Source organism: Phyllostomus discolor, chromosome 15, assembly GCF_004126475.2.
Source record: "Phyllostomus discolor isolate MPI-MPIP mPhyDis1 chromosome 15, mPhyDis1.pri.v3, whole genome shotgun sequence".
NCBI lineage: Eukaryota > Metazoa > Chordata > Mammalia > Chiroptera > Phyllostomidae > Phyllostomus > Phyllostomus discolor.
In genome coordinates this window covers 12,254,408-12,278,955 of record NC_040917.2, presented here as the reverse complement: position 1 = coordinate 12,278,955, position 24,548 = coordinate 12,254,408, and the positions used below count along the sequence as shown (strand labels likewise).

General features: G+C 41.2%; 1 protein-coding gene across 1 annotated transcript in view; it reads left to right on the top strand.

The window, feature by feature from the left end:
* AKT3 (AKT serine/threonine kinase 3) overlaps positions 1–24,548 on the top strand; it is a 190,461-nt gene that overhangs the window by 116,194 nt on the left and 49,719 nt on the right. Inside the window, exons 4-8 of the mRNA XM_028531272.1 lie at positions 7,126–7,237; positions 12,191–12,335; positions 17,897–18,028; positions 21,952–22,017; positions 23,360–23,428. Of these exons, the coding sequence (XP_028387073.1) occupies positions 7,126–7,237; positions 12,191–12,335; positions 17,897–18,028; positions 21,952–22,017; positions 23,360–23,428 (524 nt within the window). The remainder of the gene's footprint in view (positions 1–7,125; positions 7,238–12,190; positions 12,336–17,896; positions 18,029–21,951; positions 22,018–23,359; positions 23,429–24,548) is intronic.

Genomic DNA, 24,548 nt, shown 5'->3' with positions numbered 1-24,548 from the left:
ATTTTTTATGGAGGAATTTGTCATTGTATTGGATGTCTGGAAGACATACACTTAGGACACGGAGCAGTGGGAGGGAAAACCAGATTAGTTGCCACCATGAACGGTACAGAGAATGAAGGCTGCAGAGGTTGGGAGAGCAGGTAAAGGTAAGCTGGGTACTTAGCCAAAAGCGTGTCCGTGAGCTGAGGTTAGCACGGGCCTGGAAGGACAGCTGCTGTGGGTGTCTGGAAGGAGGGCACTCATTCTCTGTGAGGTTAAGGACATGGGCAAACAGGTAAGGTCTGGAATTAAGGAGTAGCTTGTCTTGTGAACAGCACAGGCAACTTCCTAGATGAACAGAGAATTTATTGTAGAAAAGTAAGTTGAGATGAGATCAATTTTAATCAGACTGTGAAAGGTCTTGAATACCAGTTGGATGTTTTTAACGGGAACTTGTGGAAGTCAGTGGAGGCTTTGAGCATTAGGTAGGTGTCCAGGTGAGTATTTGATCAAATAAATAACAATAACCCACCTGGTTTAGTGTGCGGTGGAAGGGGTCCATCCACGGACAAACAGTTCTCTCTCCCTCCTGAGTCAGTCAGTCAGCTAGGTCCCGTCTCGTTTTCCTTCCTTGCCCGGCTCACCGCTTCCATGCTGGTGGGGCTCTTCGCCAGTCCCCCTGGGTTACTCTGATGGTCTCCCAGTGGTCTCTTGCCTTCAGATACTCTCTCCGGAATGTTTGGGAGCCGTGCATGGATTCACTTAGATTCGTCTTCCAAAAAAAGTTCATTTGCAAATACCATCTCCTTGCTCAGAAAAATCTCAGATTTCCTCCATTTTTTATGAGGAAGATGAATTATTATTTTTTGATGTATTGTACATCAATAATGAAACACTTGGCACAATCACAACTACTTTTATACTCTGTGTATTGTCAGTATTCCTTTTTTTCCTTCTATTACTCCTTAATGTCCCATGCATTTCCTTTTTGATATATGCTGCTGTGTTCTATGAGGCCCAGTTGTACATGAAACTCGTAACCCTGTTTTTATTTAAGTGCTTTTTAGACCATTTTATATACTTAGTCATTGAAAGATCTGGTGCTTCCTCCTTCTCCACCCCCCAATTATGATCATATTTTAGACAAAGTTATGTCTGGTAAACTCTGCATCTCCCTGTAAGAAATAGATGCCTTAAAACCCCATCAGAAAGTGAATTGCCCTAAATTTAATTTAATTTACCTCCTATCCTTTATTTCTATTGGTGGTATTTTATGTATGTATTTGCAAAATTTAACCCATAAACCAACTTTAGAATGGGAAGTGGAGAAAACCTTTTCAAAAATCACTTTAAAAGGAGGTGGTTCTTAGCAGATTACAGGGAGTAGTAATGCTGCGTGGAGCCACAGCCTTCCTTCCGCTCCTTCGCACCACACCCCGGTGGGACAGTCTCTGCCCGGCGGAGGTGCAGGCGGAGGTGCAGGCGGAGGTGCAGGGCAGGAAACACGTGGTCCCGCTTGGTGGACATTCCCAAGGTGGTCAGGGCTTCAAATCGGGTGCCTGGGTGTGGGAGCCATCTTCTGCATCTCTGGAAAGTTCCGTCTGTTCTGCGTCTTTTATAAATCTAAATTTATAGATAAGCTAGATAAGCTGACTGTTTTACTGCTTCCCTCTCTACAGCACTCTTGGTGGGCTGCTCACATTGCCGACACAGCCCGCGTCTCCCCTGCTTCCTTCCCGATGGCGCACCCTCTGTCCTGATTCACGCCGGAACCCATCTGCGTGGGTGCCGTTCTTACCCTCTTGGCTCCATTCATCGGAATATAAATGATTCTGGGGCTCACGTAGAATCGTGGGCAATGATGGACAGCGATTTGAACAGCTCACCTAAAATGTCCTGTGGTGTGCCTGAGTGTGATATTGTTATGTTACAGAGTCACATGCTTAGGATTGTGTAATAAAACTTTTTGTAGTAAAAATCAGGGGCGGTATTTGTGCCGAACCCTGTGTTTACCAGAATGCCATGCCCATTTCAGACACTGTTTCCTCAGGGTCAGAGTTAGGCACTCAGTCCCCTGGTTAGCTCACCTGGTGCTGTATGGGCAGTTTTTATAATGATGTCTGCTGTCCATCTTCCTTCCTGGTAGAATATCAAACAAATTTACTGATGAGAATACGCACTCCCATTTTAAATCCTATCTTAAAGATATTATTTTCTTTAGTTATAAAGGTTTTTTAAAAAGAGTACAGCATCTCCTTATCTGTTGATTGAAAGCAAATCCCATGACCTTTACGTAGGAGAGAGGAGGTGGTGGAGGGAGGGGGGTTGGGGGTGGGGGGGCCGCTCGCCGCCTGTGTGCAGTGAGCAGTGGTGGTGGATTTGTCATAGCTTTTCACGTGAGTGACTAACAGGTCCATACATGTTGGCTTCTCAGGCCAAAATTTACCGACTGGAAAACACTACCCAACAGCAGCCAGCCTTGGATGCTAAGGACCCTTGTCCTGTGCCAAGGAGCCCCTTGTTGTATGTTATTACTATTCCCAGCCTGTTCCTTCACCCTTCCGTATCTGAAGGGTAAAAATAATTCTGTCTGCACACCTTTCTGACTATGCTATGATTGACAGTTCATTTTTATTAAGTTTATTGCAGATACACACCTGATTTATTTGTCTACTGTTTATTTTTTAATTTTTTATTTTCTAGAAGGTGGAAGTGGTGTAATTTTCAAAACTGTAAATTAAAAGTGAGTACATGCCCATCATGTTCGGTGCTTTAATTCCATTCTTCCTTATATGCAAAATTAAGAGGGACTTAAGGAAGGAAAGAAAAAAGTTGACATTTTTAAGAACCTACTTTGTACGAGGTGCTTTATTTATATGATTACATTTTTTGGTGACAAGAATTAACATGAAATAAATGTTACCTTAAAAAAACAGACTAGATAATGAAACTAAGATCTAGAGAGAGAGATTAAGTAACACCTGGCTTGGATGTACTTAGTCACGTAAAGCATTCAGCGGTGACAACTGTCTTGAAATGGTGTTCAGTCAGCACCCACAGAAATGTGGCATGCCAAGTGTCATACGCAGCCAGTGAGAGCAGACTCTTGCTGTTCTCGAGGGGCTGTGTAAGTAACAGTGACGCGTGATAGCAGAGGGGCAAGTGGGAGCCAGTGGCTGATCCTCTGATAGGACTGCACTGTGTAATATTGGGTCAGTCACTTAACCACCCTGGGGCTATGTCATCCATGACGTGAGGGAGTTAGGATGAGGGATCTCTAAAGTTCTGTCTTCTAAAAGTCAGTGATTCGCCTATCACCAGCAGATAATTTCTTGAAACATGAAGTCTCTTGGGAATTAATAACAATAAACTACCACTTGTTGAGCACCTGTGTGCTGTGCACTCTCCATCCATATGGTTACTCCTCTAGCACTTTTGCAGGGCTCGTTGTGTCTCCGTTACAGCTGGGGCAGCGAGGCTCACGGGGTTTGCCAGTGGTCACATTACCGAGTAAGCGATGGAACTAGAAGTGAAACCCACAGCTTTCCGGCTTCGGGGCCGGTGCTTTTCCCACACCGCTGCTCAGCTGAAGCATCTTGGGCTGCCTTCGTCGGGGTCCAGAGGTGGAGGTTTTCTGGGGTGCAGAAGTGTGGCCTTTCCCCGCCTCCAGACCTGTTTATGTCCGCGTCCTGGCCCCAGCCTCGCCATTCTCACCTAGAACATGAGTATGTTTCAGAGCTTCTTCGTCAGCTGAAGCTTAAGGCAGAGGGTTCGCTAGTGTGTGCAGATTTCAGCCTTGTTCTTCTGGTTCTGTCGCACAAGTCATAGGAGAAACACTCATTTTTAGAGGCAGAATCATCGGGATGTTCAGTATGAATTGTGTGGCCACTGCATTTCTAACAGCCTGGGCTTGAGGGTCACGTGTCTTGTTGATCTCTGCAGTTACACACCAAATCACTGCCTTTCTATTTTTTCCCCTGTGTCTTTATGCTAATCTAAAAGCACTTGTTATATTTTGAGTAAAGTTAAATGAGGCCTAAGGCCACGTCTGGGGGCAGGACCGCTAAGCCTTGGACTTTGGGAGAGATGTGGAGGCATTCTTCTGGGCTGGAAATGATACATAATCGAGCACATGCTAATGAAAAAATGAACGTAGGGACAGAGAAAAGAGAGTGGGGCGCCTCTTTCAAAGTTTTGTGGAGGAGAGTACATTGCCCCTTGATTACGATAATGTTTCTGCTCTATAATAAGGTCTTTCACTGCAAGTGCAGCTTTTTCATTCATTTGTTTTGTGCTCTGCTTCCTGTCACTAATTGTCAGCACAATAGTCCTCCAACTATGAAGTCGCAGTGTCCTTTTGGACCAATTTGTCATTGTCTCTCTCCCTCACCCCCCAACCCATGCACTCAGAATCTATTACTCTGGTTGCATTTTTAGACATTTGCTATGTTTTCAAATGGCAGTGCTTTTGAAATAGGCTGGAATAGTTCGTGATAATTGAACCATCCAACCAGCAACAGTCTCTGCTTCCAAAAGCACACGAAGAAGGCTTCTCTCTCTGGAGGGGACTCTCAGAAAGGAATTAAAAGTAAACACATAATACTCTCTTTATAGAATTCTTTTGTATGTGCTGTTTCCTTTGAGAGTTTCACAGTTGGCCTATGGAAGAAAGTTAAAATATTTTTGTTAGCCTGTATTATTTACACATTGACTGTTTACCTCATACAGTCTTGGGAAACCCGTGCCTTTGGAAAGTTACATTTTTCCTACTAATGGCTATTGTTACAGTTTTATCACGACTGAAGACCCAACGTGCTCTCCTTGACGTAAGGCCTGAGCAGGTCCGTACGTCAGCCCTCAGGCAGCCGGAAGGCGTCACGTGTTAACTCATGTTGGGTTCTTCACATTTTGGCCAATAAATAGTCATGTGGGCTTTCGGCCTTGTAGCCAGGATCTCGTATTGACAGAAAGATATTTTTCTAATGGAACTCCTAGAAATAAATCCTGAAACAGTTATCATTCCTTAACAGCTTATTATCTATCACCTAGAACTTCCCCTGTCTTATAATGGCATGATCAAAGTATGTTGTTTTTATTTTATATTATTTTTTGTGGAATTTTTGCTAGACTTTTTTTTATTTTTATTTTTACTTTTGGCAATTTTGTTTATTTATTGTTGTTCAAGTACAGTTGTCTCCATCTCCCCCTCACTGCTCCCCGCACCCCAGCCACTACCACGTCCTGCCCCTGATCTCACCCCCCCTTGGTTTTGTCCATGTGTCCTTTGCAGGTGTTGTTGTTTTTAAATGTAACATTCCCAAATTAGGGGGCACTTTTAGTGCATGAATATTAAACAAGAAGTTTGGTCACTTTTCTTTGGGGGAAGACTATTCTGATACTCTCTCTGTCACCTGTTTCTATCAATTTAATTGCAAAAATCTAGAAAGGGAAGTATATAAAGCTTATTATAAAGAAACAAACCCTTATTTCCTCTCTCGTAAGCAGCTACCACTCCTAAAACAGCATGTGACATACTAAGAAGAGACAAGAACTCAGAGCTAGAAAACCTGGATTATAGATCTTCAGCTTTATAACTTTAATGACTTCATGATTTTGAATAAGTGACTTAAAAATCAGACACAGTAGGACTTTATTAGGAGGATTAGTGAGAAATAATGCACATAAAATCTTAATGTTCTGGAGGAGCAACTGATAATACACTAAAACAATGACTTAGTTGTAATTATTTCAGAAGAATACATTTTGGAAAAAAAATAATGGAAAGGAAATTTTCTCTACTGACCTAAATTGGCAAAGATTTCAGATTTTTTTCTCCTATTGTACTAAGGATGAATGGGCTGATTATTCCAAAGTTTGTTCTTTATTTAGCTTGCAATGCATCAGTTAAACCAGATTTTAAAATAAAGTGTTTTATGCTAAAGACCCAGAGACCTCTTGACAGCTGTGGCTGAAACCTTTTAAATTAGGAAAACTTATTTAGAGTCAGAATTCTTAAGTGGAAAGAGAGACATCTATGTCCTTTTTAAGTTTTAAGACGTGAGAGAGTGTTTTCTAGATCTGTCAGATTCTAATAACCCTGCTCGTTTTTATATAAAGGGTCCGGCACAAATAATGCCCCCTTTTATTACACAATCTTCTATTACAAAATCATAAGCATGTGCTTTTGTAACAAAACAATGGCACATGCAAGCACCCCATATGACACTTTAGGTGAAATGTTCAAATTAAAGCTACAAATTATTACACACACATTACTACCCCACCAACCACACTCAAGCAGGCATTACTTCTGCCAGACCCTGCACATTTTTAATGAATTGCTAGGATTATTTACAGTCTTCTAAAATTCAGGGGTTTTTTTGTCTTTATCATTGTTGTTGTTTTTGCAAGTCTGTGCTTTGCTTTGAATGGATAGGTCTACCTTTTTATTTTTCTCCGAGGGAAAATATCCTGTAACTATTCTGTGGATCTAATTCTACCAGTTTTTCAAGGGAAAGAAAGATACCTGTTAGGTTAGAGCTGTAACTATGTAAATTGAGAATTTGATTAGGCTTCTAATTTTTTTCAAATTAATGTTATTAGGATTTGGCTATACATCAATATCTATATCTGTATATGCTTAATTGCATGTGTCTCGTATACAGTATTTAACACTAATGTTCTCAGAGATAGTTTAACTGGACCATTTAGGTTTTGAAGAAATAAGTATTTCAGGTTTTAGGGGGGACAGATCATAAAGTAAATTTTGTTTCCGAAGGAGTGTGGATTTTAAATACTGAGATTGTGTTACAAGGAAAAGAGAATTAGCTGTGATGCTTTCTTTGTATTTATGGTAAGGAATAACCTTTGAAAAAGATTCAGGGTTGCTAATAAATAGCTTCGAAAGTCAGCCTAAGAAACTGGAACGTTGTCCTAGAGAGAGGGGAGTGTTTCGGATCGGGGTGGACCAGGCTGGCAGCGGGCACGGCGCCTGGACGGGTCACAGCGCGGACCACCCGGAGCGGAGAGGCCCAGGACGCCGCGAGCCCCCCATGGCTGTTTGGAATAGAGCTCTGTAGCTCTCAACTGTTTAGTTCTTGGTTTGAATATAAGTCTATTCAAAGAGACATTTTGTTTTCTTACTAGAATGCCAGTTAATGAAAACAGAACGACCAAAGCCAAACACATTTATTATCAGATGCCTCCAGTGGACCACCGTTATAGAGAGAACGTTTCATGTAGACACGCCAGAGGAAAGGTAAGAAAGTCATCTTTGTTCTTCCATTTTGTGAAAAAGCAACAGTCAATCTAAAAAACCCATGTGCATCTGACCTCACCGTTTGTAAAAATATGTATACATATTTGTAAAATGCTATAGTCCCTTAATTATTATTATTATTATTCTGGTATAATCGATGAATAACTTGCAAAATACTAAATCAAAACTTTCAAAGTTCTATAAGATATACTTAAGAGAAAAACAACATTAAAAGTTAAAATATAAATTAAAGAAGACATGTTTATAACTACTTCTTTTTAAAAATGGTAGCATCCCTGGTGTCTGTGTTTGGAACTCTGAGGCTGGAGGGAGCACAGGGTTACAGGCGGCGTGCCGTCACGCTGGCAGCTGCCTGGACTCTTGTGGGGAAGGCTGCTGAGGCTGGGTCGGGGAAGAAAACGCACCAGGATCGAATGCCGTCGGCTGTCGTCATTGATGAAGACGGGAGCGGCCACACATTTCTAACCAGCTCACTGGCCTTTGTTAGGGCCACATTTTCGTCTCCCTGATCCACTGTTCATTCCTGGAATTCTCTCCCCCTGCCGCCCCCCATTCAGTGGAATACCCTTTCATCCGGTTGCTCTGATACTGGGTTAGGCCCAACGGTCACCACCACAAACTCACTTTCCTACACATGTATTATCACATTTGACTAAAAAAAAATAGCTCTGGGAAGTTAAATGTGTTTGGCCTATTTTTCAAGTGAGTAAATTAGTTCTTAAAAAACTTGTGTGAGTCCAAAGGAAAACTTCCCCCCAAAACCTAGTAAATAGGAAAGTATTATTTTAATAATACTTTTTTGGTCAATAAACAATAAATGGTAATGTACGATTACTTCAGAAAACATAGAAAAGAACTAGACATTACTCATGATTCTGATTCTGTAACCAAAGCTGAAGGCCGACAGTTTTTTTTACACACTTTCGGTCTCATTCGTGAGCTGGACTAGGTCTTCAGCACACTCTCACTTTCATGTGCCGTCCGTCAACACCCACCCCCTGTCCCCGGGCGTTTCCAGGTGCTGAGTCCCCAGTCTCCTTCCACCGTAGCCCATCACTGTGGTTGGGCTCATTCCTGTGTGTATGTCACATCTGAGCTTCACATGTCCCATTTCGTACGAAACCTCTGCCTCTTACAAAAACCATATACTTACCTATCTCCTTGAAGCTTTTGTGTCAGAGATATCGTTACTATAATCTTTGTTTGCTTGTTCAGTAGACTAAGATTCTTGATTGGCAAGGGCGTTGTCTTCCTTGCTCATTATTTTATTTTTAGCACACAGTGCGGGGTCCCACATAGCGTTCGTTGACTTGTCGAATGAATGGGACTTTCCCGTGGCATCGTGTAGTCTGTGAATATGTTCGTCTCCATGGACTTATAACATCCCCTGTAACACGATTCCTCTTGCCTTCGTGTTCGCGGTGCTGGACTTCAGCCGTGGCTTAAGACTCTGAAACAGTTTGCCGTTCCTGCAATACCACACCGCTTTTCTGGGTAGCCAGTTTTCCTTTGCGTTTGTGACTAGAAGGAAGCAGTTTCAGTGAAAATGAAAAACAGCATGTTTATATTTATGTTAGAGTTTGTTTTTCTAAATTCACCTACAATTTGGTGTTTCAGTGTTGTATATGACTTGAGTGTTAATGAAGACTTAGATGTATTGAGAACAACTCTTTATCTTCTATGTTCTTTCTTCCAGTCACAAATCCTTACCTGTTGTAAACTAAATGTATATCTCAATCTATCTTTAAAAATCTTGTATTTATTTCTTTATATAAGTTTAGAATCTATTTTTTCCAAAAGATGAGCCTGTTCTCACCTCCGTTTATTGAATAATCCATTCTTTTCTGATTATGCCTGTCCCATGTGCGTTTACATAAATGCTTGTATTTTTAGATCTTTTCTTTTTTCCCTCAATTATTTTTGTCCTTCTAGCACTAGGACCACATGGTTTTAATTAAAGAAGTCTAATAAAACTTATAGCTTTTAATAAGGCAAGCCTTCCATTATTGCTGTTTTTTTCCAAATGTTCTTAGCTTTTCTAGACCATTTTTTCAAATTATGATTAAAAACACGAAACATGACATCTACCAAGATTCTAAGTGCACAGCACAGTACCGTGAACTCTGTCTACAAGACTGTGTCTAGAGTAGCTCTCGGGAACTTTCTCGTCCTGTGTGACTGACACTCCGCACCCGCTGAAGGGCAGCTCCTCACTCCCCTCTCTCCCCGGCCCCGGGCAGCCGTCATCCTGCCTCCTGCTCCCGTGAGTGTGACTGCCTGCGGCATCTCGTGGGAGTGAAAGCGTACAGCACTCGTTCTTCTGTGACTGGCGGATTTCACTGAGAATAATGTCCTCAGGGTTCACCCACGTTGTAGCATGTAACATGATTTCCTTCTTTTTTAAGACCTAATAATATTCCACCCTGTTCACCCCGTGTTTTCTTTGCCCCTTCATCTGTCAGTGGACATGTAGGATTTTTTCATCTCTTGGCTATTTGAATAATGCTGTAGTGAACAGGAGCAAATATCTTTCCGAGATCCTGATTTCATTTTATTTTGGCTAAATACCCAGAAGCAGGGTTGCTGGATCTTATGGTAGTTCTAATATTTTTGAGGAACTTCCATAGTGTTTTCCATAGTAAATTAAACCCAAGACAAACAGAAAGAAGGAAACAATAAAGATCAGAAATCAATGAACTTGAAAACAGAAAAATAATAGGGAACAATCAATAAAACAAAGCTAGTCCTTTGAAACAAAATTAATAGAACAGAAAGATTTTGGAAGGCTGTTAAAGAAAATAAAAGAGAAGACGCAGTTACTGATAGTGACCCAAGAAAAAAATATAAAAGGTAATCTAATATCAGTGAACAAAATTAAACTAGTAACTAAAGTTTGTTTTTTTTTTTCAAAGAAAACTCCCAAGTCCAGATGGCTTCATTCTGGTGTATTCTGTTAAACACAGTCCTGCAGAATCTATGTCAGAAAATAATGGAGAAGAGAACACTTCCTCATCATTTTATAAGGCTGTCAGCCCCGTTCCAAAACCAGGCACTATCACAAGAAGAGAGAGCTGTAGCCCAGCATACTTGTGAACATAGGTGCCAGATTCCTTCACAAAATTTTCACAAACAGAATCGCAAAATACGTAAAAAGGTTAACACACCATGACCCAATGGAGTTAATCCCAAGAATTTAGTTTCATTAGCATCTGAAAATCGTTCAAGTAAATTCACTATATTAATAGGATAAAGGAGAAAGACTGCATGATCATTTCAACAGATGCCGAAGACATACTTGACAAAACCCAGCACCTTTTTAGAACAAAAACTGTGTTGAATAGAAAGAAAAGGGAACTTATTCAGCTTAAGGGCAGTTACAAAAAAGGTCCCACAGTGTAAGCAATGCTCAAGGTCAAGGATCAGTGCTTCCCAAGAGAACAAGGTAGGAACGTCTGCTCTCACCATGTTTATTTAACATCGTGCCGATGGTCCGTCTGACCTAGACTACTGTAAGGCAAGCAGAAGGAATAAAAGGCAAACATACCGTAAAGGAAGTAGTAAAACGTGCCTTTCCTTGTAGACAGCATGGCTGCATGTGTTGAAAATACAGGAAAAGAAAAGCTCCTGGAACTGGGCAGTGAATTTAGTATGTCTGCAGGAGAAAAGGTCAACACACAAGAACAACGATATTTCCAAATACTAGCGAGAAAAATTAAAAATTAAATTTTAAAAACCCTCTATAATAAAAATATACTTAGAAATAAATTGAATTAAAGATGTACAAGAGCTCTGGCTGTTGTAGATCAGTGGATTGAGTGCAGGCCTGTGAACCTAAGGGCTGCCCGTTCAATTCCCAGTCAGGGCACATGCCTGGGTTGTGGGCCAGGTCCCCAGTAGGGGGCGCCTGAGAGGCAACCACATATTAATGTTTCTCTCCCTCTCCTTCCCTTTCCCTCTCTAAAAATAAATAAAATCTTAAAAAAAGATATACAAGACCCTTTCACAGAACATTACAAAACATTCCTCTGAGAAGTTAAAGACAAACATAAATGCAGAGCTATACCATGTTCATGGATTGCAAGACGACTTATTAATATGGTAATTCCTTCCAAATTGATCTGTGGACTTAATGCAGTTCCATTGAAAATGCTAATGGACTTGAAGAGAAAACAAGCTAATTTAAAAATTTACGTGGAAATAAATGATGCTTGATGTGTTGAGACAACTATCGAAAAATAAAAGCTTTATATTGCTGCTCAAGAGATTTATTATTTAAGCTACAATTTATGTCTATCATTAAAAAAAAGGTACAGTAAAGATTAAATTAAAAAATAAAACTCTAAGAGAAAAACAAGTTGGAAATCATGAAAAAAATGTATTCAATTTTTTCCTCAAATGTAATTCTTTCTGTTTGAAACATTAAACATTACTTTCTAGAATAAAAGGGAACATTACCTATGATCTGGGAGCAGTGCGAGGCTTTGGCTTTGAGCACTTTTCTTAGGACGTTGGTTGGGCTGCAGCGAAGGTCTTGGTGTGTCATTGACGGACTTGATAGTGGCCGAACAGAACATTCAAAAAGCGCAGCCAACTTTTAAGGATCATTTACTTTATAAGTAAGATGTACACAATTAACATGTTATTACCCTTTTAAAGGGTTTTAACTGAGTTTTCTTACAATCCTTTTCTTCTTTTTCTGGTTTAACATACCTCTGAATAAATGGTACGATAGACTTTAGGCCGTGATGGAAATGCCTTGGGGTTAATCCCACCTTGGAGTAAGGATGGGGCTGTGTGTGTATGTGTGTGTGTGTGTGTGTATGTGTGTGATGCTGGAGTAGACCTTATTTGTGCCCATGTCATATGTCACAAAAAGGAAACTTGAGTTGTTTGCCATTCTCCCTTAATGAGAAGTCCTGCTTGCCTTTCCAGGGAAGAATGGACAGAGGCTATTCAGGCTGTGGCAGACAGACTTCAGAGGCAAGAAGAGGAGAGAATGAACTGCAGCCCGACTTCACAGATTGACAACATCGGGGAGGAGGAGATGGACGCGTCTACAACCCATCATAAAAGAAAGGTAGAAAATAGTGACTTATCCCCCTACCTAGCCCATTTATGTGGATGGAAGGAACATGCTAAAAACTGCAATTTGCAAAAAAAAAAAAAAAAGTCAGCCTGTTATCTGGGTGTAGGTAGTTTTTATTCAGGTGACTCCTAATACCTGTTGTTGTTTAAACCCACATAATTAAAGCTGCATTTCTGGGCTTCGGCACTTGGCACCGGCACCAGCGCGGACAGGGCTCGTTAGGGGCTGGCGACCGACTGCTGCGCCCTCAGCCACTCTCTGACTCGCATCCTCCCCTTATTGTCTCAGACGCCACCTGAGAAACTTGGAGCTGGACCGTTTTCCCTAATGACCCGGTCCCTGTCCGTCTGGCACCCCGCGTGCCCCTGAACGCGGAGGCAGGGAGGACTGCCCGCGCCTCCCTTGCGGCCTGGCCTCACTCCTGTCAGCAGGAAAGTGAACAGTCTTGGAAATAATCGTTTTTTTTTTTTTTTAATTTTTTTATTTTAATGGAATCTCATGAGCCAGTGAGGGAAACAGACTTTTCCTCCCCTCAGTGCTCAGAATAATAAGTGCCAGTCTATATATTTATTGCGAATTGTTTTTCGTTGCTGTAGAAAACTGAAAAGCAACTTCTTTGTGAAAAAAAAAGACATTTTAAGATTAACCTGAAGGTATAGGTGTTCAAAAGAGATGAACATGCCTTTTACCATGTTAGGATATACTTGTTATAATAGATTATAAATTAATCTTCAGGAAGGAAAACACCAATTTTTAAGGTGATTTTTCCTATACTTTCTTATAAGCACAGTGACTCAGAACTCTTTGGAATTGGACTGCCTGGGTTCAAGTCCTCCTCCTTCTGCATGCCAGACATGCAAAGTAGTGAACTAATACAGTCACACAGTTAGTTCATGATCTCTTTCCTCTTTGAAATTTCTGTCCTAATTAGAACCACATTCTGTGTTTGATCTTGGCCAAATGTCCAAGAACCCTTTGTGTATTCCTTGAAGACTTATCCTCTCTTTGTTGATTAAACTGAATCTCTCTTTACTTTTAAGTCCACTTCCCCGCCCCTTGTTCCTCAGTCATTGCCAACATAAAACAACCCAGACCTACCACACACTCAGAGATAAGACTGCTTCTTTTCCAAGGGTGTGTGCACGTGTACAAAATTAACATGAAATTTAACCCTGCTTGTGATTTAAAATCAGATTCCTGATGGTCTTACCTTTTGAATTAAAACTATCCCAGTTAATAACAAGCTGTGCCAGCTCTACCCTGTTTAATTCTGGAAAGTCCTAAAATCTTCTTAGTAGCAAAGATTAATAAGATACTGTTGAGGTAGAGGTTGAAAGTAGGGAGTTTGTAACACTCTAACTAGAAATGTTGTCATTGATGGATCGAAGAATTCTGGAAATGGATATGGAAACTTACTGGAAGAATGCTGAATGGAGACAAAAGATATAAGAATGGAAAAGTGTGTCAAGATTTTTTTTTTTTCTGTTAGGGCTGGTTATAAACGATTGTGTAAGTATAATACATATTCCCCTTTTCACAATTACTAGTGTGGATTATCTTAGAATTCATCATCTTCCCTGATTGACACTTGTAAGCATTTATTATAAGCTTTTTTTTATTTTAGGCTCTGAGCAGTATTTTATCTCATTTATATTATCTCATTAATCCTCGAAAGAATGTCTGTCATTATCCCATCTTACAGTTGAATCATCTGACACTCAGAGAATTTAAGTATCTTGTTCAAGCATATGAGGACTTCCAGTTATGCACTGTGCAACTTCAGTGTGCAACTGATTTCTTTTTATTGATTCAAATATCTTGAGTCTTGATAGCCTCTATAATCGCTATACTCATAATCAGTTTCTATTAGAAACAAAATTATACCAGTATTCATTTCTTCTGTGATTGCACTCTTTTACAAATTATTGTTTCAAACTGTTGGCCTGATGTAATATTTGGATATTAGTTAATTCTATTTATATTACAGGCCTCTTGGAAAAATCAGTAGAATTTTAATATTAACAGGACAGTGGTCGGTAGTGGGGGTTCACCGTGCGTGGCGGTGGGAAAGTTTCTTCATCCCTCTGTTCCTCGGTCCCCTCATCTGTAAAGGCAGCGGCAGTGGTGCTCAGCTCACACGCTTGTGAGGTTGAAAGGAGGGGCTTCGTGTGAAGTGCTTGAACGCCGAGTCCTCAGTGAGGACTGGCTGTTAGTGTTAGCGAGCGTTCCAAAATGAAAACTCGATAGTATTTTGAATTTGGGGGGCTTTGTTGTCTTACCTGTCCTGTATCTGATTTCGGTTGTTCTTTTTAGATTTCATTTTGTCTAAAATTGCATAGCATAAAGTGGCTTAAATGGCAACGAGTTCAGAAAAAGAGAGAACACTGCACTTCTCCCTGTTCTCTAACGGCCCTAGTAATTTGGTTAGAAGCAGGGAAACCACTGTTGTCCCTCGCCCAGGTAAATGGCTCTCGGACTGTACTCTTTATGTATATAAAGAGAACTGTGGAAGTTCAGATGACTTTTCATTTCAGACTGTAAACACAGACATTCCGAAACAAGAACATCCTTCTCATAACATACAGAACATGCTTTCTTCTGTGTTCACGTTTGAAAACCGAGCGGTGGGATGAAGCGAATAGCTACTGTTCAAGGGAGCTAGGTGACACTGGGGGTGGAGCGGAGAGCACAGGCCTCACAAGCAGAGTCGAGTGCTGTTCTGTGTTTAACAGGTGATGCACCAGAAGCATTCGCCAGGAAACTTGACTTGGGTGGTGCACACCCAATACAGTGCATAGATGTGCTGTGGCTCGTGCACCTGAAACCGATACAATTGTGTTAACCAGACTCACCCCAGTAGATTCAGCAAAAAGGAAAAAAAGATATTCTCAATACAGTTTTAACTTTATTTTTTTTAAAGTAAAGGATTTGCTGGGACTCAGAAGTGCTTGATTTGGTTTGCCAAGCTGCCGTTCTCTGGCCCCATCAGCAGGGGAGGGGACGTGGCCTTAAGGGACCAACAGCCAGACGAGAATGTTCTGCTTAATTTTTAAGTGACCCCTGTAGGCCTCTCTGGGGGCAGCTGGCGATCATCTCACGTTTTAGGTGTAAAGGGTAGGCCATACCTCCAATCTCCCCCTAGAGCCTGGCTCCAGTTCTTGGCCTGGTATTACCTGATGCCTGGCTACAGTAGCTCAGAGCTCCATTAGCATCTGGACAAAGAGAAGAGATGGAGAGACCCGCTGAAACCGTGTGATCTCTCACCGCCTGGCCTGACCAGTGCCATAGAAACTGACTGATTAAGTGACAGTGTTCCCTGCCGTGAGGAAGAGGACCAGGGGGCGTGGGCAGAAAGGTGGACTTCTGGAGAGCCCCCCCTTTTAACTTAGTGTCCCACGGGGCTGTAGTTGGGTTAGTTCTCCCACTGTCAGTGTGTATGGAATTGACCTGTTTTGACTAAATTTACTAAACCTCTGTATTCTTTTCCGAGAGATTCCTTGTATTCCTCTTCAATTCTGTGTTCATATTTTAACCTAGTTTTTGGACCAGATATTTAGTCATCTTCTTATACTCTAGTGTCTGTGATTTCAATACACTTAGGAAGCATGTTATATGCACGTGTATCTGTTAGCCTAAAGCAGCCCCGTTGCCATGTGAGACATTCCGTAAAGGAAAGAGTATGACTGTGAAATGTTTACCTGCTGGATTTCTAGGATTGGGTCTTGGGAGGTTAATTATCCTGGAGAGTAACCATGGTCTCATTTTTTATTAAAATCTCATTGTATCTTTCCCCTTAACACCATGCAAAAGAGGAAAACATTTTGTTACAAGTTACATTTCACTTGTAAAGACTAGATAATTACCATGTACACCGGCTGAGCACGAGCATTTGGTATCAAAGAGGCTTTTACGGTGTTCTGAAGGTTTGTCAAAACAGATACCATACCTGCTTCTGATTTTATCACACCGAATGCTTTTTGCTAATACCAATTTCCAGGCAAATTCCTTTTTTAAGACTGGCAGGATCCCTGACGGAAGCTGTGGGCTCTCGTACCTTTTAACTCTCTCTCTGTCCCACTGGGTCACAGTGCTAAAGGAGCACAGTGATATTTTCTGATGGCGTATTACTTTTCATCTGAAAACATCATAAAGCTGTTTAAAAATTATTCTTTGATTCTTACCCCTAAGAATTCAGCTTCAGTTTATACGTTACTGAGTAACAGGACACGGCGAGTATCGCTTTCCAGTTCTCTTAGATTAAACTGAACGGTGAGCACACTGGTCACGGGAAGCTTGAAGCAGCACAGTGACGTGGCCTATTGGTGAAAATAACATCTCTCCTTATTGCCTACCCAAGTTCAGTGTCTTAAAACAGTCAAGTACATCATTTCTCATGCTTCTGTGGTTTGCAAGGGCAGTTCCGCTGGCCTCAAACGCATCTCTCAGGCAGCTGCATTCAGCACGTGGGCTGGTGTGGAAAGTGCAGGAAAGCCTTGCTCACAGAGACCGTGCGTCCCCTCACGTGAGCTCCCTGCTCGTGGTGTCTCGCATTCCAGCACCTCTCTGCACAGCCCCCCTCTCTGGCAGAAGAGCCTGGACTTTCTGCAGCGTGAGAGCTGGCTTTCGGGAATGACAGGCTCAGAGGCTAAGTCTGGGACTGGCACCGTGTCACTTTGATCCCACTCTGTGTCCAGGGCAGGACCCAGCACCAGCCCAGGGAGAGAGAAGGCTGACTCCACCGCGGCTGGGCAGACGGGCCTGAGCATGGACCAGAGGTGGCGCCAGGCTTTCGAGGCTACTGAGCACAAGTAGCTTTGTGGATCGGTAGTACTCCTTGATCTTTAAAATCTATTCATGAAAACGAAAGTATCAACTAGCTTTTTAAACCATAGTCTGTATATTTAGTCCCATTTATTTGATTTTTAGTTGAATTAGTAAATGTACTTGATTGTTTTCCTGATGTCTTCGCTACTTTTCTCTTGAACTAGAGATATTATTGAGTGGTTCACACATTATAGCTTGACATTTGGAAAAGTTACAGGCAGCATATAATGTTGAAAATGAACGTAGACATTCACTTGTAAAATTTTTACAATTTTTTACATAGATTTAGTTACATCAGGGATATTGATTGGCTTGTCATTTTCTTAAAATGTTTTTGTCTGGTTTGGTGTCAGGGTCATGGCGACCTCGTAGAATGAATTGGGAGTGTTCTCTCCTTTTCTATTTTCTGTAGGAGTTTATACAGAATTGGTATTATTTCTTCCCCCAAATGTTTATAGAACTCACCAGCAAAACCATCTGGTCCTGGAGTTTTTCTTGACTGATAATCTGAGTAGCTGAGGGATTCTAGGCTCAGAATTATTGTCTCCAGTGTCTGAGAATTGCTGCAGCGATTTCCAGCATCCACGACTGCTGATGAGACAGCCGGTGGTTCTTACTCACTTCAGAGTGTTGAGAAATTGGTAAACATGGCTTTTGAGTAGACATGGCAAATGTATCCGTATATGTTTACAAAAAATCTCATTGACTTTTTAATTTGTATTTTCCAGACAATGAATGATTTTGACTATTTGAAACTACTAGGTAAAGGCACTTTTGGGAAAGTTATTTTGGTTCGAGAGAAAGCAAGTGGGAAATACTATGCTATGAAGATTCTGAAGAAAGAAGTTATTATTGCAAAGGTAACTGAAATTTTTGTTCGTGCTGTATGCACATGTATGCTCACATATGCACGTGATCAGTGTGGAATTACACTAAATAACTAAAGTATTGATTATAGGCTACTGCTACCAGGATACCTGTATGGTAATATTTATCATATTAATACTTTCAAAAGTTTATAATATTATCTGAATATTATATACTGAAGCTATTTTATTCCCTTGAGGAGTTAGAAATATTCTGTGTCTGTTTGGGAGAATGTTTTTATTATATATTTGTGATCTGTATCACTAATTATACTAATGTTGCTTTTTATTTTCCCCCCAATGTTCTGAATTTCTTATTAAATAACAGGGATTAGTATAACAGAAGACTTGTACTCATAAATTATACAGCTTATTTGTGTTGAATGGAAAAGCATCCTTGAAAGATTTGAAAATACTAGAATAATGAAACTAACAGAAATGATAGTCTTTGAAATTCTTCCTGTAGAATGCCCTCCTCGTGACTTCATTCACTTACACCAATAATTAACATGTTAATGATGCCACTCCTCAGGGTTCTAAATTAAATCCCACTTCCCTCCATAGACAGATTTGATATGCTTTATAAATTGGTCCATGCCTTGCTTAATTTAGCAAGTGACACATCATATTATTGTTATACTTTACAGACTGCGTTACTTACATCAGTATGTCCTCATCTGGAGTGTACTGCCCCCCCGTGTGAAGTTACATGCCCCCTCCCCCCCAGCCCTGTGTCGTGCACATTGGTTTCAATCTCAGTTCCTTCGCTGTCAGTCTCTGGTATTGGAAATGACATTGACCTAGGGTCAGACAGGCCCAGGTTTGTATCTCAGCTTTGCCTCTCATCACCTGATGACCTCTCACCACCAGCTGCTGAGGGCGTACCAGTGTCTCAGGGACATTTGGAAATATCTGTGCGTGTGGGGCGGGGCGGCGTATGTGCTGTCAGAATGACTCGGGGGAGGGGAATGCTGACAGTCACCAGATAGAGCCCAAGCATGCTAAAGAGCCCGCAGCCCAGGAGAGTCTTAGTTTTCTCATTTGTAAACATTTTATTTGTCAGAAACAACCTTCCTGGACAAGAATATTATGTTGAGTAGGGCATGTGAAGGACTCAGCATAACACCTGGCTCGTATTATAATTAAGTTGATGTTTTCTGGGAGGTAGCACAGGTATGGTGGGCTCTGCTCCGTACTTACGGATGGGTCCCCAACAAATCACTCAGCCTTGTTTTTGCCGTTGTTTGCTCATCTGAAGAGTGAGGATGCTAATAGTGTCCCTTTCACAGGCGGGTCATTGGCAGGATTAAACGAATGCATCAATAAATGGAATAGCATTTGCCATCATTAGTGAATACACGTAGTTATATATGTATACATAAGATAAAGTTAAAATTAAAGTAGCAGTAAATGAAAATAACTGTATTATGGTTACATGTATTTTCCGTGCTGTCATTACCACCTACTGGTGTCATGCATGACTGAACGTCGTTCCCATCCTGTGTTTCCTTTTGTGCACAAGCCTCGTTGGATCCTGTCTGACCTCACTAATTAATTACACTTTCTGAGCAACTGTTCAAAGCAGGGTATGCGTCACAAATGATAGGGTGTTCTGATCTCTGTGGAGCCTCGCTGCTTTCCCCAACAAGCCCACGTATCCATTTCTCGAAGGAAGAGATGCTTTTCCACAGTGAAAAGATAAACAACATGACATTCCAGCGTCTGACAAGACCTGGGGTCTGCATGCCGAGGTGCCCATGTTGGCATCGTGTCAGGAGTGAGCGACACTCACGTGCCTTAGGGGTGCCGGCATCACCTTGTCACATAGATGCTAAGCTGTGTGAAGATGGAAGGCGACACAGTGAAGTGGAAATGACCATTAACATGGGACTCAGACATGGGCTCAGCCTTGACTTTCTCACCTGTAGCCTGAGCTGTGGGACTGCTATGAAACGCACCTGCAGAGCTGCTACAGGGATGCAAGAGGATGCCACCCTCGGGGTCCCTGTGAATGGGGTACAGGCATTCTCTTTCTCCACTTCTGTGCCATTTCCTGCTCCTCGACCCCCCTCCCCCCTGCAAAGCCCAATTACCACACAACAGTATGAGGGGCAACAAAGGGAGAATTTTTGGTCATGGGTAGTTGGGGCCGGATAAATGAGAGACAATTGCAAAAATAAATATGGGGAGGACCATCCTGTTATTTCATGTTCTCAAAGAAATAAAATCCCATTTTCAATACGCTTCTCTCTGTGAAAACAATTATGTTCTAAAATGCATTATTCAATACTTATCCACAGATGAATATATACAGTCACATGCTGCCTAGTGATGTCTGGGTCAGCAATGGACCACAGACAAGACGGTGGTCACGTAGATTATTATGCAGGAGCTGAAGAGTTGCCGTCACTTAGGGACATTGTAACGTTGTAGCTCGTGCACTGCTCACGTGTTTGAGGTGAGGCAGGTGTAAACAGACTGATTGGGCCGCCAGTCCTACAAAAGACTACATTCAATTATGTACAGTCTGTAATACTGACAATGATCATAAACGATTGTTACTGGCTTACGTATTTACTACACTCCTCATCATTACTGCAGAGTGTACTCTCTATTTGTGAAAAGTAAGGTTTGCTGTGGAACAGTATGCCGTGTTTGCCAGCCGCAGCCTCATAATACCTCTCGTGTTTACCACATCTCTCAATGGCATCATTTTCTCTTGTGCTGATTTAATCTCACATTGTTTTGCTCATCACGGCCCTAAACGCACAAAATGCACTGCTAATTGTTGCAGTGAGAGGCCACATGGAGGGACTGACCGGGAAAGGAAAGGAAAAGTGATTAGGGACTGTGAAGGTGGAAACCAGGGGTGGTTGGTGGTCGCCACTCAGGCAGGCCCCTCCCGCTGCAGCTACGACCCTGGAGAACAAGAGCGTCTGCCCCACTGGAGCCTCGAGGCCGACACAGACTCGGGGAGGGCCTGTCTCAGACGGGGAGAGACCGCTCCTGAACACACTGAAGACCAGACAGAAGTGTGTCCCTCTCAGCACCGTGAAGATCGTGGTCAAAGCAGAAAGTTTGCTGGCGATGCTGAAAGAAAAGGCTGTCCCTGATGGTGATGCTGACTGTACCACCGGCTCTGGGTGGTGGGAAGGACTCAAGAACCCACGTTCCTTCCTAAGGCGAGCGTGAGCAGCGAGGCTGTGAGCGCCGGCGTGAAGGCAGCCGAGGATGTTCAGAAACCCTGGGTGCTTGGACTGGGGAGGAGAATCACCTGCCAGAGAAAATATTCAACGTGGATGAAAGCCCCCCGTTCTGGAAGCAGACTCCTGGAAGGACTTTCATCCATGAGCAGACCGAGTCAATGCCAGGTCCCAGGCTTTGAAGGGCAGGTGACATCCTTGTTTGGGGGCAGTGCTGCAGGCTACAGATTGAAACCGTTTGTGACCGGGCACAGGGAGAACCCAGGGCTTGCAAGGTCATCAGTGAGCGCACACGGCCAGTGGGCTACGGGGGCAGGAAGAGGCTGTGGCCGCCCTGCTCCCCCTCCTGTGCATCCTCCTGCATTGCTAGGGCAGCCAGATAAAAGGGGGATGTCCAGGAGCATTGTCAACAATAAGCAAATTCTTGAAAGGTATTTTTTGGGTGCTTTTGGTACCATTATTGATACACTTTGATTAAGTATGACTGACGTTATAAGAATTTATGCCTTGTAGCAATCTGATGAAAGTCATTCAGTTGATTTTTTTTTTTTATTTTGGTATAGCAGAAGTTTAGCCATAAAGGAAGCATGTCACTGGGGCATAAAATCTTTTTCTGTTTCCAGGTTTTTGCCTTCGGGCCTTAGGGAAGTGGCGAAATTTTTATATTACTAGTGCTTAGAACATATATTAAAGGTTTGCCGTTTTCTTTCGCAGGATGAGGTGGCACACACCCTCACGGAAAGCAGAGTGCTAAAGAACACTAGACATCCCTTTTTAACGGTGAGTGAGGACAGGGCAGTTGTTACAGCCGTAACGTGTGCCGTTCATGGGAGTTCTACAGAACCGGGCTAAGAAAAATCCATTTTAAGTAACATTAATTTGGGTATGGCGTTTTCCGTGTGGAAAGACCGTAAGTCAAATTTCTTCAAAATTACCCAAATGTATGGATTGCATTTATAATATTGCGTGCATTTGTAATCCCTCCCATTCTGCACCTACTGCTTGGAGGTCTCTTCCTCCCACGAACTTCTCTACCTCTAATAACACATTTCATGCAGCAACTAAGTCACCCGTGGCATTTTAAAGAGGTCACTGAGAAAATGGTGGACTTAAAAAAAAGTTCTACTAAAAAGATTAGTAGTAAGTGTTTTTATATTTCTTTTGTTTATCCGCTTCTAATAAATGTGTAAATGATCGGGTGCATTGGCTTTAAATATGCAAGGCAGAAATGTTTACTGAGTATGTTTTTTTTTGTTAAAATTGAGACTTTAGTTATAAAGTACTATAAGAAGTACAGGACTACTCCAGTAGATTAAAATAAAAATAGGCTAAGTCATGATATTTCTTCACTAGACAAGGTATAAATGGACTTGTTATGAAACAAACTGATTATTTTTAGTCCTGTTTTTCCTAGAATGCTTATAATTGAGGCATAATTTGCAAAGCTTCTCTGTATTTCAGTGCAGTATATTAAGATAAAAATAACAGCTAGACTTTCAAAAGGAGGCACCTCTTAAAGATTTAGGATGGCTAAAAGTGGGAGTTTTCAGAGGTGTCATCAGATACTTAGACCTCATGTGCTGCATTGCTGTGTTTCCCAGCCAGTGTACTAAGATAGTTCTGAAGTTCCCATGTCTTTATAACCTGTGAAAGTCCATGCACAGACTCCATTAAAGTGGGTCATGGTCTGTGACCTATATGCAGAAAGTTATGTCGTCACTATATCAGACCTCCAAATATAACAGCTAGGCCTATATTCCTCGGACTTCCGCTACAGTGATTTGTCGCCCTCACTTTAAGGTTGCGTGGATGAGAACTTTGCGGACCAGTACAAGATGAAATAGATGACCCAGTAGATTGAGAAGTTTTTATCACAACTTCTAAGTTAATTTTCACTTAAATTTTTACTTTTTCCCTAACAATACCCAATGCTGATCTAAACATAATTTGTTTTATGTTTCTCATACACTCTCACTTAAGCACTCTTAAGGAATAAGTAGACTCCTAAGGAAGAATAACAGTTCATTTCCTCAATCACGCTTACTGTCTCAAAGTATTCTGTTAGGTACCATGATAATGGTGGAGGATTATAATATAACATTTTTTTTCTTTTTCATTTCAGTCCTTGAAATATTCCTTCCAGACTAAAGACCGTTTGTGTTTTGTGATGGAGTATGTTAATGGTGGAGAGGTGAGTTGCCACGTAAACCCAGCCCTTGCATCTGCACGGTAATACTGTCAGTGGTCTTAAAATGTTATTTAACATGTAAGTTACGGTATCACAGTTCTCTCCTTCTTGGGAGGAGTTTGTGTAGCTCTCTCTAATACTGAGTGGATGAGAGCTGACTAACTCCTAATGAAATGCAATGATTGTTTATCTTTTAATAACTACTTTTACATATTGGTAAGTGTAATCATATTTTACACTTTTTCTGTATTTTGCAACTGTAAAAATTTTTAACAAAAGTGAAATCATGAAATCAGGTTATTCATTTTGAAAATCAAAAATATAGGATATATGATGCTTTACAAAGTTCTTCCTCCAGTTTTTGTGAAACTTGTAAAAAATTATTTTACTCATTTTAAACTCAGTTGAACAATACTCTAGGCACATGGTGAGTGAATTTTTTTTCTGCAAAGTAGAGTAATCCTGACTATAAAAGACTTTTAAGAGGTCTTGCAGTTTTAAAGAAAAATGCAGTGATTTTAGTAGTGTATTTCACTCATTCCTTTCTCCTTCCTATTTTGATCAAAATCAATGTGAGAGAAAAGTAAAATTTACTAGGATAGTTCATTGGAAATATTTTACATTGTGGGTTTTCTGAAGTAAATTTAATAAATAGGGGATTGTATCTCAGAGACTTTAAAACTCTTATTTATCAAAATAAATATCCTCTATAGAACATTTTCTCCTGTGAAATTATCTGACTTGTGGGAATTAGTTCATTGCAAAGATTCATTTACTCATTTGGGTGAGCGCATTTTCCATGCCTGGGCGGTGTGGGGCTATCTTCATGTTTAAGACAGCATCCTTGTGTATATAATGTCCCAACTTTTTATTCTTTTAGGTTATCAAATGTGCTTTTACGTTTTAAGTGTACTTTATAAATACAAATAGTTATTTAATTGGTGGGACTTAATAGGATGATTTCAATTCTTTATCATTTCTGGGAAGGAAACTTTAGGAAATCTATGGTGACTTATTACTTTTGGGTTTGCTTTAGGTTCACCACGTCGTTTATTCTGCCTAGGGATGCTTCCTAGAAGCGCAAAATACTCAACTGCTGTAGCAAAAATTCTAAACCTGGTAC